General features: G+C 40.7%; 2 protein-coding genes across 6 annotated transcripts in view; one reads left to right on the plus strand and one right to left on the minus strand.

Moving 5' to 3' along the window:
• Positions 1–20,486, minus strand: part of IKZF5 (IKAROS family zinc finger 5) — a 35,276-nt gene extending 14,790 nt beyond the window's left edge. The window contains exons 1-5 of one of the 5 annotated variants that reach the window (XM_055559889.1): positions 20,183–20,302; positions 18,532–18,654; positions 9,188–9,386; positions 7,068–7,250; positions 2,339–6,476 (exon numbers count right to left, since the gene is read on the minus strand). In XM_055559889.1, the coding sequence (XP_055415864.1) occupies positions 5,533–6,476; positions 7,068–7,250; positions 9,188–9,320 (1,260 nt within the window). In that variant the 5' untranslated portion in view covers positions 9,321–9,386; positions 18,532–18,654; positions 20,183–20,302 and the 3' untranslated portion in view covers positions 2,339–5,532. Of the gene's footprint in view, positions 1–2,218; positions 2,307–2,338; positions 6,477–7,067; positions 7,251–9,187; positions 9,387–18,531; positions 18,655–20,182 lie in introns of those variants that run through there. The other 4 variants (XM_055559888.1, XM_055559890.1, XM_055559891.1 and 1 more) reach the window with 4 other exon arrangements.
• The window catches only part of ACADSB (acyl-CoA dehydrogenase short/branched chain), a 46,797-nt gene continuing 46,476 nt past the window's right edge, over positions 20,409–20,729 (plus strand). The window contains exon 1 of the mRNA XM_055559894.1: positions 20,409–20,544. Within this exon, the coding sequence (XP_055415869.1) occupies positions 20,503–20,544 (42 nt within the window). The 5' untranslated portion in view covers positions 20,409–20,502. The remainder of the gene's footprint in view (positions 20,545–20,729) is intronic.

Genomic DNA, 20,729 nt, shown 5'->3' on the forward strand with positions numbered 1-20,729 from the left:
CATGAATCGCAGCACTCCAGGCCTCCCTGTCCATCACCAACTCCCGGAGTTTCAAACTCATGTCCATCGAGTCAGTGAGGCCATCCAGCAATCTCATCCTCTGTCGTCCCCTTCTCTTCCTGCCCCCAATCCCTCCCAGCATCAGTCTTTTCCAATGAGTCAACTCTTCACATGAGGTGGCCAAAGTATTGGACTTTCAGCTTCAACATCAGTCCTTCCAATGAACACCCAGGACTGATCTCCCTTAGAATGGACTGGTTGGATCTCCTTGCAGTCCAAGGGACTCTCAAGAGTCTTCTCCAATACCACAGTTCAAAAGCATCAATTCTTCGGCACTCAGCTTTCTTCACAGATATGTGAAGAAACTCTCACATCCATACATGACCACTGGAAAAACCATAGCCTTGACTAGAAGGACCTTTGTTGGCAAAGCAATGTGTCTGCTTTTTAATATGCTATCTAGGTTGGTCATAACTTTCCTTCCAAGGAGTAAGCGTCTTTAATTTCATGGCTGCAATCACCATCTGCAGTGATTTTAGAGCCCCCCAAAAATAAATTCTAATACTGTTTCCACTGTTTCCCCATCTATTTGCCATGAAGTAATGGGACCGGATGCCATGATCTTAGTTTTCTGAATGTTGAGCTTTAAGTCAATTTTTCCACTCTCCTCTTTCACTTTCATCAAGAGGCTTTTTAGTTCCTCTTCACTTTCTGCCATAAGGATAGTGTCATCTGCATATCTGAGGTTATTGACAGTTCTCCCGGCAATCTTGATTCCAGCTTGTGCTTCTTCCAGCCCAGTCTGACAAAGAGTCATGCTGTTAAATGCTTCCTGACAATGTCACATCTGACAAGTGACTGATTGAAGGAGTTTGTATTATGACAAATGAACTGATTTTATTTCCTTCTCTTACTTCACTCAATATGACATTCTAGGTGATGTTGCTGCAAATGGCCTTATTTCATTCTTAATGGCTGAGTGACATTCGAGTTGGACTATAAAGAAAGCTGAGCGCCAAAGAATTCATGGGGTCACAGAGTCGGACACGACTGAGTGACTGAACTGAACTGAACATTCCATTGTATATATGTACAAAGAGTCAGACTTGACTGAGCCTGAACTGAACTGAATGTTCACTGCAGCACTGTTTATAATAGCCAAGACATGGAAGGAACCTAAATGTCCATCGACAGAGGAATGGACAAAGATATGGTACATATATACAATGGAATGTTCAGTTCAGTTCAGTCACTCAGTCGTGTCCGACTCTGCGACCCCATGAATTCTTCGGCGCTCAGCTTTCTTTATAGTCCAACTCGAATGTTACTCAGCCATTAAGAATGAAATAAGGCCATTTGCAGCAACATCACCTAGAATGTCATATTGAGTGAAGTAAGAGAAGGAAAAAAATCAGTTCATTTGTCATAATAGAAACTCCTTCAATCAGTCACTTGTCAGATGTGACATTGTCAGGAAGCATTTAACAGCATTTGTGTGCTGTTTTGCATCTGTCAGGAATTTTCTGTTCCTTATTAATTCGTGAATATTCAGGAATTAAGAGGAGAGGCAAGCTCCTCTCCTTGGGGCTGAGGAATCCAGGCATTTCCTTCATTATTTTTTCTATACGGTGACAAGTACCCTCTTCCTTCTTATGAACCATATGGTAAAAGTGATTATTTACAACCTTCTCTCTTTCATATGCATGACCTCATGGTTCCTTGATAACTTGTAAGTTTTGATTTTATCTCTGCTGAAAATAGCTATCTTGTAAGACAGTATAAATACCTACACAATGTTGAATAAGACACCTTTGCTCCATCAGAGCTTTGGTCCCCGTGTCTTGCTTTCTCTCTCTCTCTCTCCCTCTCTTTCAGGCTGATCCCCTGGAGCGCAGAGGCTCTCTGAGTTCACTTTCCTGCCCCGGCTTCTAAGACCCTCTCGAGAAGGTGCTCTGCGCCTTCACCCCATCGAGAGGGCGCCGTGTCAGTGGCTTTACTGGATTTCTGCATAAACCAAGGAATATCAGCCTCTCTCTCCTTTACTTTCTTATCAGTCGACTCCAGAACACCAGGTTCTGGTCCATTAAAGGACCCCAACATGAAACGAATAATTGAGCAGCAGAGGAAGCCTTCCTCATTCCTGTGCCACAACACTTTAAGGGGGTTACACCTTAAATAAAGAGAAATTAGGAAGGAGACAAAACGCTAATTACGTTACCATTTTTGTTGTTGGTAACTCATATGACAGATCTTCTCATGGGTAAGGCATTCTACAAATCCAAACCAATGTAGCCATAAAACCTTTTCTGTAAAAAAAAAAAAAAAAAATTAACGTTGACATACTGAAAAAATATTAACAAAACTGGATCCTAGTTTTCAAAAAAGAAAAATCGAGATCCATTAGAAAGTGTGATTTTTTTATTCATACATTACAAAAGCAAAGCTTCATTCACAATATGAACTACATACTAGATAGTTATTTCAGCATTAAACTGCTCTCTGGAATCCCTAAACAATATAGTGTGTTCTGCAACCATACTCAAGTTTTATATTTTACATACAAAATATGTTCTTTACATCAAAGTACATATTAATGAAACCAAGTTCAAGAAATCATATAACCTCTAAGACTACTTAATGAAAAGTCCTTAGCAGGGAATTTCTTAAAAATAATATTTCCATTTGATAAATATTTTTGTAGAACTTAAATGAGGTTTATCTCTGGACATTTTTTTAGGTAATATTCCCTTTGTCAAACAGTTCTGCAGATGAATGGCAAACACATTTCTAAAATGAGACAGCACTGGAAAATATCCAATTAAATTTTTTCAAAGTAAGTCTAGCCTTTACTTGAGTTTCAAGAAGTTGTAGCTACATACTATATTAATAAAAATCTGAAATAAAATTATTCCCTGTTAATCTCATCACAGTTTCTTAAAAAAATATTAGTGGAGATAAATTATCTACCAACTTTAAAAATCTAAACTTATGTTCACTGAACAAAAATAAATTTAGTTTCAAAACATTGCCTGTTATCAGCAAAGTATTATAAATAGTGCATGTTAAACTTTTCTCAACTCATTTCTATAAAATATATGATTAAAAATAAAATGGGAGAAACATATTCAATACTTAATGGAAGATAATATCTTTCCAATACAGAATTCTCAAAAAATTTAAATAAAATCCTAAATATTTTTAAATATACAATACTAAAAAAGTTTCTAAGTTAGATTTGCTTCAAAAACATTAGTGCATTTAGAATTAACTGTAGCTTTCAAGCACTGATACCTTTGGAATACAACTATGCTCTTTAAGTCATAGGAATTTAAACATTATACATTCTAGTTTGTAATTATGAAAAAATTATCTTAACTAAAATGCTCTTTCAAAGCATGTTTGTCAGGAAAAAAAAAAAAAACAAACACCATATTTGTCACTGTTTGGCCCAGAATATACAGTTAATAAACTGGTTTTAACATGAGAGTTCTTCCTTTTTGTTTAATGAAAACTTCCATTTTCTATTTTGTGGTATTGCTTTTATATGAAGAATAAAATAGAAGAAAAAAATAAATACAAAAGTGTCCAAATGACAGCACCCTGTTTCTGACAGTATATACATACGAGGGTAAAGTTACACATTTGCAAAAGGCTGCTCTAAAACTGATCCGAGGAGCAAGAACTCCAAGCAACAGAGCAGAAGAGACTGCAGACTGGAGATTCACAGGCCTCAGACTGACAAGGAGCGCTGTCTAGAGAAACTCCTCAGTGCTGCTCTTTCCACAGTGCAGTGGAGACTAGATTAAACCACAAGAACTCATTTTAATGGCTTTGTAGTATTTGGAAGAGAGGGCAAAATATCCATTAACTTGGCACTTGGGGGTTTTTGTGGACAGATACCACCAATATTTCCCTTTCACTTACTTTAAGAGTAGAAGTCCTTTTTAGTTAATGCTTAATAATTAAAATGTTTGCTTTAAGAAGCCAATTAGTAACACTTTCAAGATTTGAACCAAATTAAAAATAAAAATTTTGCAAAGTACACAGAAACCAACAGTTAGTAACAATATATTTTATTGTTTGACCAAGCTGTCCTCAGAGTAAGCTAGTTATTACACAATATAAAAACAACAGCCTCCTATTCAAAATTATTCTAGATTTATATAGCAAGTTTTATTTTTGTAAACAAATATGTTTAAATGCATTTTTATATCTATATCCTCTTCTACTAAGGCGACGATTCAGTTCACAGTTTTCATATAGTTTTCTTGCTGTACATGAAAGACTGGCAAAACTGCAAGTAAGTGTTATAACTTGAATTCACAGAAAATATCTTAAATGGCCAATTCTGAAGAGGAGAATAGAATTCGTTGTGGACATATGTTCTCATTTTTGTAAATGTTACTTCACCAACACATTTTCCCATTTGTTTCTATATCCACCTTTTCTTGAAAATTATGGGCAATAAATGGATAGAAGGCAGGAAAAGGAAACTTCAGATTTTTTTTTGGAAGGACCACATTTCCTAGGAATAAGATGGATGACTTCCACTGTACCTCTTTGGTCATCAAAGGAATGGAAGGAATAACAGATTCTCAGTTTGGTTGTAAAATTCATATGTAACAGAATGAAGATTTAAATGAAAAATTCAAATTAAAAGGAAAAAAGGCATCTTCATAGATAACCCGCTGATATTTCTAGCGTTCTGGAGTACTTACTGGTAGTTTTTAAAATAAATTACAATAAAAAGAATACAATGGAAAACTGCTGTGTTTAAACTAGAAGCTGAATAAGCAGGTATTTTAAATATTAAACTCCACTTTCAATTTACAGTTTTAAAGTTTCATTTATTTTCAGAACTTTTACTTCATATATTTATAACTTTAATTTTAAAAGAATTAAATGTTTTACATTTGCCCTTATGGAAAAAAGCAAGATTTACTACACTGATACTGCTTTACTATTACCAGTTGAAATTAAACTATTTCAACTGGTAGTAGTTGAAATATTCAACTAAGCTGTGTTAACTAATTTTTAATTAAGGGCAATTTCAAAGGCAATTCCTCTAAGTATCATTGAAATAAGTTGGAATAGATTTTGAAAGAGAAAGTAATTTATTCTACCATTTTGAAATTATGGCAGAAATAACATCTAGCTGTAATTTAGATGTTGAAATACCAAGAGTATCCATCAGCCTTGACGTTTTTATGGACTGTAAATGTGAGAAATTTAAATAACCACTTGTAAGATTATGATTGCACTCAAATTCTCAAATGTCTAAATGAAAGGAAAAAAATTAAGATACCAATGTGTCCAATTCTTCTAATACATAAATGACCCTGATGAGGCTTCTATGAAAAAAGAAAACAGACATTTTGTTTCCACTGTCAAACTTATACTCTATATGTATAAAACTTTAAATTAGCAGACACCTTATTAGGGATGACACCACCCCACCCCTCCCCCACAACAAACAACAGTAAACTGCAAAACACAAGAAGGCCAACCGAGGAGAGCAGAGTGTGATTGTGTTCAGTGTTGGTTATGCTGCCCTCTTGCAAAATGACAGGCAAAATCATACTTGTTTTTACATTTGCACCCACATATGTTACACTGAAAAGGATTTTCATACCCATGACATCCCATGTGAATAGTGTAAAGGATATTGTCGGCAAAGTACATGTCACAGTGCTGGCAGTGGTGGAGAAGCTGCGGGTCCTGGACTGGCAGGGTGGGAGCTGGCGTGCTCGGCTGGCTGTTTCCCATGCTTGGAGTACTTGTGTGGGCACTTGGCTCACTGCTCGGCCCTGCCACCGGACTGTAGTTCCTCTGGCCGTGTGGCGGCCGAGGCTCGGGGCTGGCCGGAGAGGAGCTCTGAGGAAGACTTGCTGACACGGCAGAAACCACTGCCTGGGCAGAGGGCTGCTGCATCATGAAGGGCTTCTCCTCGGCGCAGGGAACTACGTCAGGGGACGCGGGGTTTTGGTTTTCAGGTGGCAAACTGGACAGCTGTCCGGCTAGAGTTGAGAGCTGGTTTAAAGGGTTGTCGACCATGAGTTCTTGGGGGTCTCTTGGCAGGCCTCCAGTTGGTGTAGTTTTCGCCATACTTTCATAGGAGTCAGTCTGGATATTTGGGATTTCATGGGTAAAATCATTAAGGTAGTCTGGCTTCTGAACCACCATGGAAGGTGGGCTTAAGTTGATGAGTGCTCTTCTGCTATAGTTCAGGTTGCTAGTTTTCTTCTGTAAAACCCCCCACATTTTCTTGCTGCTTAAGGAAGACCTAGTACCTTTAATTGGTACCATTTTATGCTTGCGCCTTCGATGATGGGACAGGTTGCTTCGGTCACTGCAGCGGAAGGAACACAATTCACATTTGTATGGTTTTTCTCCTGTATGGGAACGCATGTGGGCTTCCAGATGACGCTCATAGGCAGATGCAAATGGACACAAGTGACATCGATGAGGTTTCTCACCTGTTTAAAAGGAAAAATGGGAGAGAAACTGCAAGAGTAGCCCATTTATGAAAAGTTTCATATTTTGTCCATTCATTATTTAGAAACTCATCAAAAATAAAATGCTTTTCGGAAATACACACATGTACAAAAGACTATTAAAATCCATTAAAGAAGCTGCATACAACAATCTTCATACTATACTGACTAGTGGAATATATTCCTTTCACAGAAGGGATGGCTAAGGCGACGTCTAAGGGTTAGCAGTGTTGCCTGCAATTTTACAGAAACCTCCTCCCTAGTCTGCAATGGCAATGCACTTAGGATAAAGATAAAGACATTCATCCATCATTCTGCCTTCAGCATTAAGCTGGCCAACATGAGAAGCTGACAGATACTGAGTTTAGATCACGAAGGAAGATAGCTAAGGAAGGGAAAGCTTACAAGGGACCTTCCTTCCTTGTATGCTGTCACGCTATTGCTTTGTAAAACTGGATTCACTTCTCCATTTACTCAAACCTTACATCAACCTTCATTTTCAAACAATCACAACTATTTATATGACAGATCAACCTGCCCTCCTTGGCCCCTCTCCAGCCCCTTCTCTGTTACCTGTGTGAATTCTAATGTGTTCAATGAGCCGGGCGGTGCCTTTGCTGGCATAGTTGCAATACCGACACTTGAGCTTTCCATCAAAGGTCCTTTCAAACCCGTCTACTAACATTCCTGAGTTTTCATCCAGGGAAACTTCAACAGATGGGTGATCAAGTCCATTTTGATCACCATCTGTTCCAGCTACAAACAAAGTATAGCAAAAGAAATTATTCATCTCAGCATCAACTCAATTTAGCAATTTAGTGTTGAGTGGTAGGAAATCTTTCATAAACTGACAGGTCACTTAGCATAAAAGTTAAATTCACAAAAATCACACAGTCTTTCTGAACTGACATTAATTCCATACAAAGACAGCATTATATGAGGGGGATCTCAAATCACTAACACATATCAGTGCTCAACATGCTTTTGAGGAAAAGAACAGGGCATTACCTTTATCTGACAGATAAGGAGAAAAAGGGGAGTAAACAGTGATGGAAATTACATGTTTAAGATTCTAGCCGCTTCTACAAATACAATGGGTTGTCATGATCATCTTCACAAATCCTAGTATATTTAATCTAGAGTAATTCATGTTGAGTTTTATAGTTCCACTCAGCTTACATGTATGTTCTAGACCCTGGGTTGCATTTAGGATCTTAAAATTCTAATTAAGCACATAAAGGGGAATATTGTACCTGATATCTCTGGATGTTATAACCTGTAAGAATTTCAGTTAAGAGATGTTCTGCTGTTCAATTTTAATCAACTACTTTGTATAGGTAAACTGAAGGAGCAAGTGCTCAGGTCTGGAAAACCAGCAGATGGTGGGGACTACAACCCTGCTCTCTTGGATCTGAGTCCAGGAACTGTACACTAGAGCATTAAGAGGGAGTGTCTATTCCTCCAGTTTCATGGGAAAAGCTTAAGGAGGCAGCCATGGATGTATGGACAGTTTGAGCCCTCTGCTCTATGGTTTCCTCCATCCCTCACCAGGAGGAGAGAAGGGACTTTGCTGGTTGGTGCAAGTCCAAAATCCAATGGGTCCATTGCACTGGAGGGACAACAAGGCTCAGTGTCCCCCTTTCTCCCATTGCTTTTCTAAGGCAGTGACTTCCAAAATTTTACATGCATACGGAATCACTTGGGGAGTGTATTAAAATACACCTGCTGATACAGTAGATCTGGGGTGGGACCTGATGGTTTGCACTTCTCACCAGCTCTCTACTGTTGCTGGTCCCTGGATTACAAAGCCCTAGGCCATCTAGGTCAAAGGTTAGCATACTTTTCCCACAAGGGTCAGACAGCAAATACAGGCTTTGTGGGCCACGGGGTCTCTCACAGCTACTCGACTCTGCTGCTGTAACTCAAAAACAGTTATAGAAAATAGGTCAGCAAGCATGGCTATGTTTCAGTAAAACTATGGATACTGAAGTCTGAATTTCGTGTTAATTTTCATGTGTCATGACATTATTTTTCTTTTTTCCCGTCAGCCATTTACAAATGTAGAAACCACTCTTAGCACCCACACCAGCAGTCCAGATGGGGCCCACAGGCTGCAGTTTGCTGCCTCCCGAGCGAGGGTCAGGAAGAGACCCCAGTCTTCGTGTGGGAGCAAACCCGCGGGTCTCTCTGTAGGGCAGGCAGGACAGGTTCAAGTACTCACTGCTTTCTCTTGGCTAGTTTCACCTCCTAGGTGAGCACACATGGTGGGCCCTCTCTTCATTTTAAGAGAAGAAACAAAAACCTCTATTTTGTCTCAGGTCTAATACAAATTTCCTAATGGCCAAAGGCCTTGTGTAATGAAGACGGACTCCCTTTGGGCTCCTTGTACCCACTGTTAGCTAATGGAACCTGGAGAATGGGAAGGAAATTTAGAAACCCCAACTTTTGCACAGGAGAGAAAGCATCTCTGGACCCCAGGATAAGCTCTGGGGCGGAGGTGGGGCGGGGGGGGGGGTCCTCTCCCTCAGCAAAACCTGACCCGTATAAAGAAGGGGGAAAATAACTGCCCATCTTCTGCCCAAAAGAGAATGATTCACATTAGCGAGCAACAGTGGCTTCATACTATGGATAACAACACACAAACATTACATGTATAAAAAATGAATTATTTAATGGTATTAAGAGGAATCTACCTCCCTGAAGAGCCTCTGCTTCTTTGTCCCCACTAACTGATCCAGAAATCATGTTGACATGATGGGTCTGCTGAGTTAGGTATTCCTGGAAATCTTTCACAAAGTCCAAAGGCTCCGGTTTCTTCTCACCCATCTTTGATTTTGATATATATATATGTATATATATATGAATATTTCTGGAGTTTACAGTTCGTTATACCTATAGGGGGAAAATAAAATAATTTTACACTATTTAGGGAGATGAAGTATGTATTAAAACAACAACACTGACGAAGATTATTATGGGCCAGGTACTACAAAGCAAGAGAACACAGTCCCTGCTTTTAAATACCTTATAATCTTCCTGGTGAACTAAAGAAGACATACAAAAAACAGTCAACAATTCATATATTTAATATTTAAATAAACTGGGATTCAAACTTAGTTTGAATGGATGGAAAGAAATTACAAAAAGAAAAACCCAGATGAAAGAAATCGGCATATCAGCAGGGATTATCATTGAAGGAGACAGTAGAGAAACCAAGTGGCTCAAACAGGGCTGGTGGAGAGAGTTTCTGGACGATGCCCATGGTGCACGCTGGCACTGGCCAGTACAGGTGCTACTAGCCACATGCAGCTACTGAGTGCTCAGATGTGGCTCATACAAATGACTTGAGTTTTGTTTAATTTAAAAGTGAAATAGCTACATGTGGCTAGTGACTACCATATCACACAGCAAAGGGTCTTAAAACAACATTCTCACATGAATGAGCACTCTAGAAGTAGGTGATCTAGAACGGTGGTGGCAAACTTTCTGAAAAGGGCCAGATAGGAAATATTTTAGCCTGTGACTGTCACTATAGCTAAAAGCAGCCACAGACGATATGTATAGGAATAAATGTGATCATGTTCTAAATTCAATTCAGTTCAGTCGCTCAGTCGTGTCCAACTCTTTGCGATCCCATGAACTGCAGCACGCCAGGTCTCCCTGTCCATCACCAACTCCTGGAGTCCACACAAACCCATGTCCATTGAGTCAGTGATGCCATCCAACCATCTTATCCTGTCGTCCCCTTCTCCTCCTGCCCTCAATCTTTCATTCATTAGGGTCCAAGCAGGCACAGAGCCAGGTTTGGCCTATGGGCTGAAACTTTGCGACCCCTGCCCTAGAAATCCAAATCACCACCTCTACCACCACTCACCATCCTACTCATTCTGAGAAAAAGAAAAAAAATTTTTACAGAAAAGAAAAAAATACCTGAGGCTGACGGAGAGAAACTCTCATGTCAGATTTTGCAATTATAAACTAAAAACTGGTCTTCACATAGATGTTTGGCCCAAATTCACAAATCAAATAACCAAAAAGTTTTCTAGTAAAAACAAGCTGAGGAAGTCTAGCACGTAGGAGACAACAAGTCTTTCCTTCCAATAAAAACATATTTATGCACATGTTCTAAAATACGCCTTACGCTAAAAATTTCTTTCCCTAAACCCCAACTACTTAATGAGTAACTTACTATCTAAGAAAGTTATCTTTGATAGCCAGCAGTAGGCATCTAAAGCTAAAGATCAGTCATGTCTCAGTATATATGCTTAATTTTTTCTCAAAGCATAGCACACACACAGAAAAGCGCAGCAGTCCTAAGGGTAGAGGCTTGGTGAACTGTCACAAAATGAACACATCCATGAAATCAACACTAATGTCTAGAAACAGAAGGCTACCAGCATGCCAGGAGCCCCGCCGTGTACCACCAAGGGCTCTACATCCCTGACAGCTGAAACTGCTGGCCCGAAGGGTATGCATATGTTCAGCTTCAGATAATGCCAGATACTTTTTCAAAGTGAGTATACTGATCTGTACTCCCATCAGTGCAGAACAAGAATCCTGTTGCCACAAACCCTCACCAACGCCCAGGTATTTTTTTGCCTTTTTCATTTTAGCCATCTTGATGGGTGTAGGGTGGTATCACACTGGTTTTAACTTGTATGACTTGATAATTAATTAAGCTGTGTACTTGTTAACTTCCCACTTACATAACCTCTATTTCATACCCAGTGAAGCATCTGTTCAAGCCTTTTGTTCATTTCTCTATCAGGTTGTCCATCTAATTAATATGTAAGAGTTCTTCACAATATTCTGGATATGAGTTCTTTATTGTGCTGTGCTTAGTTGCTCAGACGTGTCTGACTCTTTGCAAACCCATGGACTGTAGCCTGCCAGGCTCCTCTGTCCGTGGGATTCTCCAGGCAAGAATAGTGGAGCAGGTTGCTATGCCCTCCTCCAGGGGATCTTCCCAACCCAGGAATCGAACCCATGTCTCCCGCATTGCAGGTGGATTCTTTACCAGCCACCAGGGAAGCCCTTTATTAGATATGTATATCTTGAGTACTTCTCACATTCTGTGGTTCGCCTTTTCACTTTCTTAATGGTAACTTTTGATGAACAGAAGTTCTTAATATAGTCCAATTTACCCATCCTCCCCTTTTACATTTAGAGTTGCTGGTATCCTTGCCTATATTTTACATGAAGATGTTCTCCTGTATTTTCTTGTGAAATTTTTATTATGTTTTTACCTTTCATATTTTTATCTGGAATTGAGCTTTGTGTATTGTAAAGTTACAAGTCAAAATACACTTTTTCTCCCCATGGAGATATTCAACTATCCTAGCAACATGCATTTGATAGACCAGTCTTTCTCCACCAGCCTCTTTTCTCACCTTTCTAAACCAGATGATATATAAGATGCTATTTCTGGATTCTTCATTCTGTTCCACTGGCCTATTTTTGTCTCTCCTCACACTACCACTACATAGTCTCAGTAATAAAAATCTTAATATCTCAGTAATTTAAGTCCACCAGTTGTTTTTCTCCTTCAAGAATATTTGGGCCACTCTGGGTTCTTTTCTTTATGGTCTGAGCCACCACCCTTTTCAGCCTAAGTGTTTCCGTGGCAAGAATTACAGTGTTGTAGAAATGAGATAAAAGCACATTTTCCAATTAACAAAAGCATGATCAACTTTAAAAAAAAATTTATTTTTTTGGCTGCTTTGGGTCTTGGTTGCAGTGTACAGGGTCTTTAGTTACAGCATGTGGGATATAGCTCCCTGACCAGGGATCGAAGCCTGGCCCCTGCATTGGCAGCATGGAGTCTTAGAAACTGGACCAGCAAGGAGATCCCAAAACACTTGACCAACATTTTAAAAACAAAAACTTCTATTTTAATTAACTTTAACTAGAAATCTACTAGAAACAGACTAACTTGACAGTGTTGCTACTATTGATTGTGTTATACAACAATTAGTTTTCATTCCAATCCCAAAGAAAGGCAACGCCAAAGAATGCTCAAACTACTGCACAATTGCACTCATCTCACACGCTAGTAAAGTAATGCTCAAAATTCTCCAAGCCAGGCTTCAGCAATACGTGAACTGTGAACTTCCAGATGTTCAAGCTGGTTTTAGAAAAGGAGAGGAACCAGAGATCAAATTGCCAACATCCGCTGGATCATCGAAAAAGCAAGAGAATTCCAGAAAAACATCTATTTCTGCCTTATGGACTATACCAAAGCCTTTGACTGTGTGGATCACAATAAACTGTGGAAAATTCTGAAAGAGATGGGCATACCAGACCACCTAACCTGCCTCTTGAGAAACCTATATGCAGATCGGGAAGCAACAGTTAGAACTGGTCATGGAACAACAGACTGGTTCCAAATAGGAAAAGGAGTACGTCAAGGCTGTATATTGTCACCCTGCTTATTTAACTTATATGCAGAGTACAACATGAGAAACGCTGGGCTGGAGGAAGCACAAGCTGGAATGAAGACTGTTGGGAGAAATAGCAATAATCTCAGATATGCAGATGACACCACCCTCATGGCAAAAAGTGAAGAACTAAAGAGCCTCTTGATGAAAGTGAAAGAGGAGAGTGAAAAAGTTGGCTTAAAGCTCAACATTCAGAAAACTAAGATCATGGCATCCAGTCTCATCACTTCATGGCAAATAGATGGGGAAACAGTGGCTGACTTTGTTTTTTCTGGGCTCCAAAATCACTACAGATGGTGACTGCGGCCATGAAATTAAAAGACACTTACCCTTTAGAAGGTAAGTTATGACCAACCTAGACAGCATATTAAAAAGCAGAGACATTACTTTGTCAACAAAGGTCCGTCTAGTCAAGGCTATGGTGTTTCCTGTGGTCATGTATGGATATGAGAGTTGGACTATAAAGAAAGCTGAGCGCCGAAGAATTGATGCTTTTGAACTGTGGTGTTGGAGAAGACTCTTGAGAGTCCCTTGGACTGCAAGGAGATCCAACTAGTCCATCCTAAAGGAGATCAGTCCTGGGATTTCTTTGGAGTGAATGATGCTGAAGCTGAAACTCCAGTACTTTGGCCACCTCATGCGAAGAGTTGACTCATTGGAAAAGACTCTGATGCTGGGAGGGATTGAGGGCAAGAGAAGGGGACGACAGAGGATGAGATGGCTGGATGGCATCACTGACTCGAGGGACGTGAGTCTGAGTGAACTCCGGTAGTTGGTGATGGACAGGGAGGCCTGATATGCTGCGATTCATGGGCTCGCAAAGAGTCCGGCACGACTGAGACTGAGCGACTGGACTGAACTGAACTGAATTGAGGAACCAATAAGAACACGGGGGCTGGTTTGGTTTCCCTTGTTCACTGGCCCCAGATCGATATATTTTATTTTTGTCTTTCCTGCCTTCCTCTCTCCTAACATTTAATTTGTTCTTTATTCCAGACACATTCAGCCAAGAAAGAACCTGCAGGTAATTCTCACTTTTCTTAAGGCAACATGTTTGAATAGTTTCTTTGCTCCTTTTTTAGAAGATGCCTAGGGGGTCATTATTATTACTGTCTCTTTTCACCGTTTTCTACAAAGCTGAGGCTACTGAAAGTCCGTCCTCTGGATGAACAGAATATTATTGTGGTATTAGAGTCGGACACGACTGAAGTGACTTAGCAGCAGCAGCAGCAGCAGCAGCAGGTTAAAGCTACTACCTTAAAGGCTCTGAACAGGGTCTTCTCTAGCCTTAGTTTCCTATTTTGTAAAATGAGATAATAACAGTACCAATTTGCAGTACTGTTTTAAGTTTTACACATAAGTGTAAGTATCTTGCAAGATGTGTAGTTTATGGTATGTTTTCAGACAACAGCAGCTATTTCTGCAGCCAAAAATGGTTATACCTTAGATTAAGAAATTCCCCACTGTCCAAAATTCCAAGTGTCTTATGTTACCATTTTATATATCTCATCTGTGGTTACAATGAAACAAACATGGTCCACTTTTCTCCATTATTCATATATTCCAATTTGCAATTTCCCAAATCAATTTACAATTTCCCAAACTCATCTCTTCTCATTTTCTTCCTTTAGGCCACCTCTTTAACTCACTTGCTTTAATCTGGCTCAGCTTTCTCAGTCTTAAGGATTACTGCTGGCTTCTGAACAGTTTGCTTCAGTTGTTTTCCCATCCTGTCTGTTAGCCCGAACTGCTTCTCTATGTTTCCTAATCACTGTATTAGTATTTATGACTTTACTTGATTCTGCCAATTATTTGTCCTTTAAAATCTGCCCTTTGCTTAGGAAAAAAGAAAAAGTTGGCCAGTCAGGTACAATGAAAAAGATCATCAAGAATAAAATTTAAAAATATAATAACAATAATAATCTGTAATAGGGACTTCCCTGGCGGTCCAGTGGTTAAAACTACACACTTTCACGGCAGGGGGCATGGGTTAGATCCCTGATTAGGCAACTAAGATCCTCCAGGCTGCACAGTGCAGCCAAAAAAATAAAAATAATCTATAAGAAGATGGACAGGGAAGCCTGGTGTGCTGCAGTCCATGGGGTAGCAAAGAACTGTACATGACCGAGCGACTGAAATGATAAGAAGATTATATCTCAATAAACCTGAAAAACACACCTCAAAATATACAGGGATGGGGAGAAACATAAAAAATATACATAAAAAGGTAAGAAATAATAGCAGATAAAGATGCAGAATGAGTTCCAAAATGATAGAGAAAAATAAAGAGAAATGCTTTTTAAAGAAATGATCAAGAAATTTCCCGAATTAAAGATTTCTTTCATTTCAATCTGAAAGGGAGCATAGAGTGCAAAATAGAACATGTAATAAAATAACACTTAGACACATTATTGTGAAATTTTAAAACCTCAAAGACAAAGGGAGTAATAGGAAATTTCTAGTGAGAAAAGACTGCCAACCCACATAGAAAAACAGAGTAGCAGCACTGGGTACAAAGAAACAACAAACTTCCTCAAGCTGCTAAAGGCTAACTTCCGAAAATCTGCATCACAACTAAGGGAGAAAATTTAGATGCATTCCCTCTAGAATTAAGAACTCAAGAATGCCTGCTATTACTACTGCCAGTCAACACAGGTAAAGGCCCCCCACCCAAAAAAAATAGAAAAGAATAAGATCTGGGAAATTGTTTTTTAAAATATAAAAGCTGTTAAGGCCCTACAGATTGTGTTCTAATTATAAAGGCTGTGGTTTAGAAAGAAATCCTCCTGTTTCATTTCAACTTCGCATCACTTTTTGCCGATCACTTCATATAAAAACCGATGTTTCCACTGGAAAGTATCCGAATATACTTCTTAAACAAGCAAGATAAATTATGCCAAATCCTGATTAGAAAGCATAACACTGCTAAAGTACACACGACAAGGCAGGGGAGAAAATGCACAAGACTGCAGGGAAAAAATGCAGGACATTTTTATACATGCGTCTCAAGTTTTAAGAACACAAATGAGCCTAATCACAGAGGATGGCTGGCATATTCTGACAGTCCTGGCTATTATCACATTGTCACATTACAAATTTCACTGTGTTCCCTGCCATAAATTTGATTTTCAATCAAAATGCACGATGGACTTAAAAAAACAACCACAAAGGATGCCAATGAAACAAGGGAAGACGTTGGTCAAGAAGCAACAGTAAGAACTGGACATGGAACAGACTGGTTCCAAATCAGGAAAGAAGTACGTTAAGGCTGTATATTGTCACCCTGCTTATTCAACTTATATGCAGAGTACATCATGAGAAACACTGTACTGGATGAAGTGCAAGCTGGAATCAAGATTGCTGGGAGAAATATCAATAACCTCAGATATGCAGATGACACCACCCTTATGAAAGAAAGCAAAGAACTAAAGAGCCTCTTGATGAAAGTTAAGGAGGAGAGTGAAAAAGTTGGCTTAAAGCTCAACATTCAGAAAACAAAGATCATGGCATCTGGTCCCATCACTTCATGGGAAATAGATGGGGAAACAATGGAAACAGAGACTTTATTTTGGGGGGCTCCAAAATCACCGCGCATGGTGACTGCAGCCATGAAATTAAAAGACGCTTGCTCCGTGGAAGAAAAGTTATGACCAACCTAGACAGTACATTAAAAAGCAGAGACGTTACTTTACTAACAAAGGTCTGTCTAGTCAAAGCTATGGTTTTTCCAGTAGTCACGTATGGATGTGAGAGCTGGACTATAAAGAAAGCTGAGCGCCGAAGAATTGACACTTTTGAACTGTGGTGTTGGAGAAGACTCTTGAGAGTCCCTTGGACTGCAAGGAGATCCAACCAGTCCATCCTAAAGAAGATCAGTCCTGGGATTTCTTTGGAAGGACTGATGCTGAAGCTGAAAAACTGCAATACTTTGACCACCTGATATGAGGAACTGACTCATTTGAAAAGTCCCTGATGCTGAGAAAAGATTAAAGGCAGGAGGAGAAGGGGACAACAGAGGATGAGATGGTTTGGATGGCATCACTGACTCAATGGACATGAGTTTGAGTAAACTCCGGGAGCTGGTAATGGATGAGGAGGCCTGGCGTGCTGCAGTCCATGGGGTTGCAAAGAGTTGGACTCGACTAAGCGACTGAACTGAACACTGTAAACTTGAGAGAAACTCTATTCTTAAGAATTTTAAATATATCGATATGGTTTATAACCACAGATATCCTGCAGTGATTTAAAAATTGTCATTCCATCCCTAAGCATTTTTGAGCCCACTTGACCTACATCACCTCCTCTCACGCAGACGTGCAAGACCCCTCCCCCACGGCAGACTTGCAAGCCCTTGCGGGGTCTAGTCTATAAAACAAGCAAGTATATATGATATGCCTAAATACGAATAGAGTCTACAGTTCAAGTCAGCAGTTCTAATCACAATAATTAGAAAAAGAACAATAATTCTGAAACCACAGAAGACTTCCTGATATCGAGGAAAAAAAATTTAAGGGTTTTTGTATCCAAACCATCTTCTTATCTTTAATAAAGTACTCGTCAGTCTCAGGACCAAATGTTTAAGAACTCCATAAATTAACTGGTATCTAGAGATGCAGCTAAGACAGTGATAAATTTTAAAACTTTTGCAAATGTTAACATAAAAATCTACTTTCAGAATCAGCAAACTATAATGTCCTCATTACCATACTTCACGATTATTATTTCCTATGATACAGCAAAATTCTGAGTCCTCCCTGTGATCCCTCTGATTAAAGTTAAGCTGGCATGGTATTCCACAGGTTCTAGAGAATGCACCTAAATTATTTTTATGCCAACAGCTCTCCCCAACCACCCATTCAAAACTCACAATAAAGTTCTTACAAAACAACCAGAAATTACCCATGCTAGTGAAAGAAAGAAGCATCTAAGAAATAAGTTTTGATTTCCCAAAAGAACACAAAAACCTCTTTAAGCAAGTAACTTAAACTTTTCTCTGACCTTCTCTGGGTCCTGATATTCAAGTCCTCTGATCTCCTTCAGTCTCACACTAAGAAAGGGAAGTTGCTCATCAATACACCCACAAGCCCTCTTACTAGGAGCTAAGGGAGGCATCATGATGCAAATTAGAAGACAATCATAAGAAAGAGAGGTAATATGAGAACCAGAAGGGGCTCTTTAACCTACCTTCCTCCCAAACTCTATTTTTTTAATAAGCTACAGGAGGTTTTGAGAACATGATTAGACAGCAGTAGGATCTATTTTATTTAATCTACATAAAGTAGTCGAATAACTTCCTTTTACAATAACTTAATTTGGGGTTTAGACAGCCTATATACATACAGTGACTACAGTTCAATGAATGTATATATACTTTTATACCTTAACAATTATGGTCACTGATTGCTATAGAATACATATCAAATGCTTCCTTTGTACAGAGAACATGGAACTTCAGAAATAATTGGAACACATTTCCTCTGGTTACATAACTGTCAAAAAAGCAAGTTTTTCAAAGGGAAAAGGGACATTATGAGGCTTTGAGAAATTATAAAATATAAATAAAAACACGTTGGAAGAAACAAAGATGTATGCAATCTAACCTTTTCACCCCAAATCAGTTCCTCCTTTTTCTTGCCACTCCAACATTGATGAAATGTAGAGTAATCGAAATTTACTCTGGAGACACACCAAGGGACTCCCAAAGGCCATGGAGGGAATTTCAACTAAAATTGAAAAGCCATACAGAGTTCCGCAAAGAAAAATATACCACAAATCAAAACCTTTGTGACAAAAAATTAGCATCCACAGGTTTAATAAGCTAATAAAATAACGTGCCAATTTTACTAGTACCAGAAAACTAAGCTAAAAGGTAAAGACCAAAGCAGCAGCTTCATTTCAGCAAAAGCTCCAACTAATCAACAAAGAGCTTTAACATGCATCAGTGTGACTATCGTTTTTTTCCCCCGCTGGTGGATTTCTTAAGATTTCATTTTTGGCAAAAATTTTGTCTAAATTAAATAATGTATTTCATTTGTTCATAGTACACTTCTAAAAGGCTCAGGCTTAGTACGGCCGAACAGCTGTAACTGCATGAAAACAAGGTACTAGCCTAGCCAGGGAAACATTTGCGGGAAAAGGTTTAAAAAAACAAACCCACCAGGCACGCCTAATAACGGCATATCTGATCCTCATCTTTATTATCCTCTCTATCGCAACTCAAAACCCTTCGGGTTTCCTTGGGAAACTCTTGGGATCCCTGGAGGTAAAAGAACACCAAACACCTCAATTCTCTGTAACGAACTCCCAAGATTATATTAACATACATAGTCGTGTTAAATGCACAACATAAATCAAAACTAAAGGGAATCTGTAAAACTGTTAGCTCAGATGTTTAAATAGTCATTCTAAAGAAGTCGTGTGTCTTCCAAACTGAAGTTCTTCAGAGCTCACAGCTTCAACAGCCTGTGTTTCTTTGCCCACTAGTCGATCCTCTTCGGATCTAAACAGCACACTGAGGGGACACTAACTGGGCCGCACGGTTAGGGGCAGCCGGAACCGGTTTAACTTCACTTTAGATTCAGTTACCGAGCACTTAGGAGGTGGATGGCTTGGCTACTCGCACTTCAGCCAGTTACGTTAAGATTTAAATCCTGCACGAACCTCAACAGTTCTTTGTTGCAAAATCCTCCCTACATCTCACATCACCCCCCAAGTAGAGGGAGTGCTCAAGTAGTAGGAAAGGATCAAGACAGGACTGTCTGATAAAAGACGGGAGGTTTTAAAAGTCCTGCCAACCTGCAGCCCGCAACTGGCGTCGGGGCGGCATCCTCACCAGGATTCGGAACGCCTAGGAGACCCGCGCCTCAGCGGAGCCCCCCGGCCCAGGGACCAAGTGATGACGCGAACCTCGGGGCGCGCCCCCCGCCCCCGCGACCACCTGTCAGAGCGAGAGAGGCTACTCCCTACCCAGGAGCCTCCAAGCCCCCAACTGACGGCGACCCCACCGCAGGCACCGCTCCCTCGGGGCTCCGGAGGCCCAGACACCGCACCCTCCGCGCTCCTGTCAGGAAGGTCCCGGGTCGCGACCCCAACGACCGACCGACCAACCACGCCCGCCCCTCCGCTGGGGCTGAGTTCCGGGCGGAGTCAGCCGGCCCGTCGCGAACACCCGGCTCTCTCCCCCCGCCGCTCCTCCATAACCGCTCTGCTCAGCCCTGTCACCGCCGTCCGAGCCGACGACCAGCTACTTACCGCCTGACAGTCGCACCGAGGAACCCCCACCGCCTTCTTCAACGCCGCTGCCGTCGCCGTCGCCCCCGCCGTCTTCGTCACCGCCGCCGCCATGTTTGTTGTGTCTCCAGTTCCCTTCCCGCCCCACTGCCGTGCCCAACTCTCGCGTGAGCAGAACGAAAAAGCGAAGAGAGGCTATTGTCCCTCTCGGCGTACCGTAGGGACAAGGGGCGGGGTGAGTGGGCGAGGCTCTGGCTTGGCGTGCCTTCAGGTGTTGGCGTGCGGCCCAAGGGCCCCACGCACGTCTTCGCGGTATCAGTAGCATCTGTTTTCTAGCACTGATGGAGGGAGCTACTGTTCGGCTGCTGCGCGGCGGCGCGCTGGTGAGTGCGTTCGAGGCCGGCTTCTTGGGGGGGGGGGGGTCCCAGATGACCTTGGCAGCGGCAGAGGGGTCTTTTCCAACAGGACTGGGGTGGTGTATGCCCCGTCCCTGTCCTGTACCAGCTGTTCCCTCCCTCCGCCAGGTCTGTCCCAAGACCCGTTACCGCGGGCGGGCCACGACCCCGAC

Source organism: Bubalus kerabau, chromosome 22 (genome assembly GCF_029407905.1).
Source record: "Bubalus kerabau isolate K-KA32 ecotype Philippines breed swamp buffalo chromosome 22, PCC_UOA_SB_1v2, whole genome shotgun sequence".
NCBI lineage: Eukaryota > Metazoa > Chordata > Mammalia > Artiodactyla > Bovidae > Bubalus > Bubalus kerabau.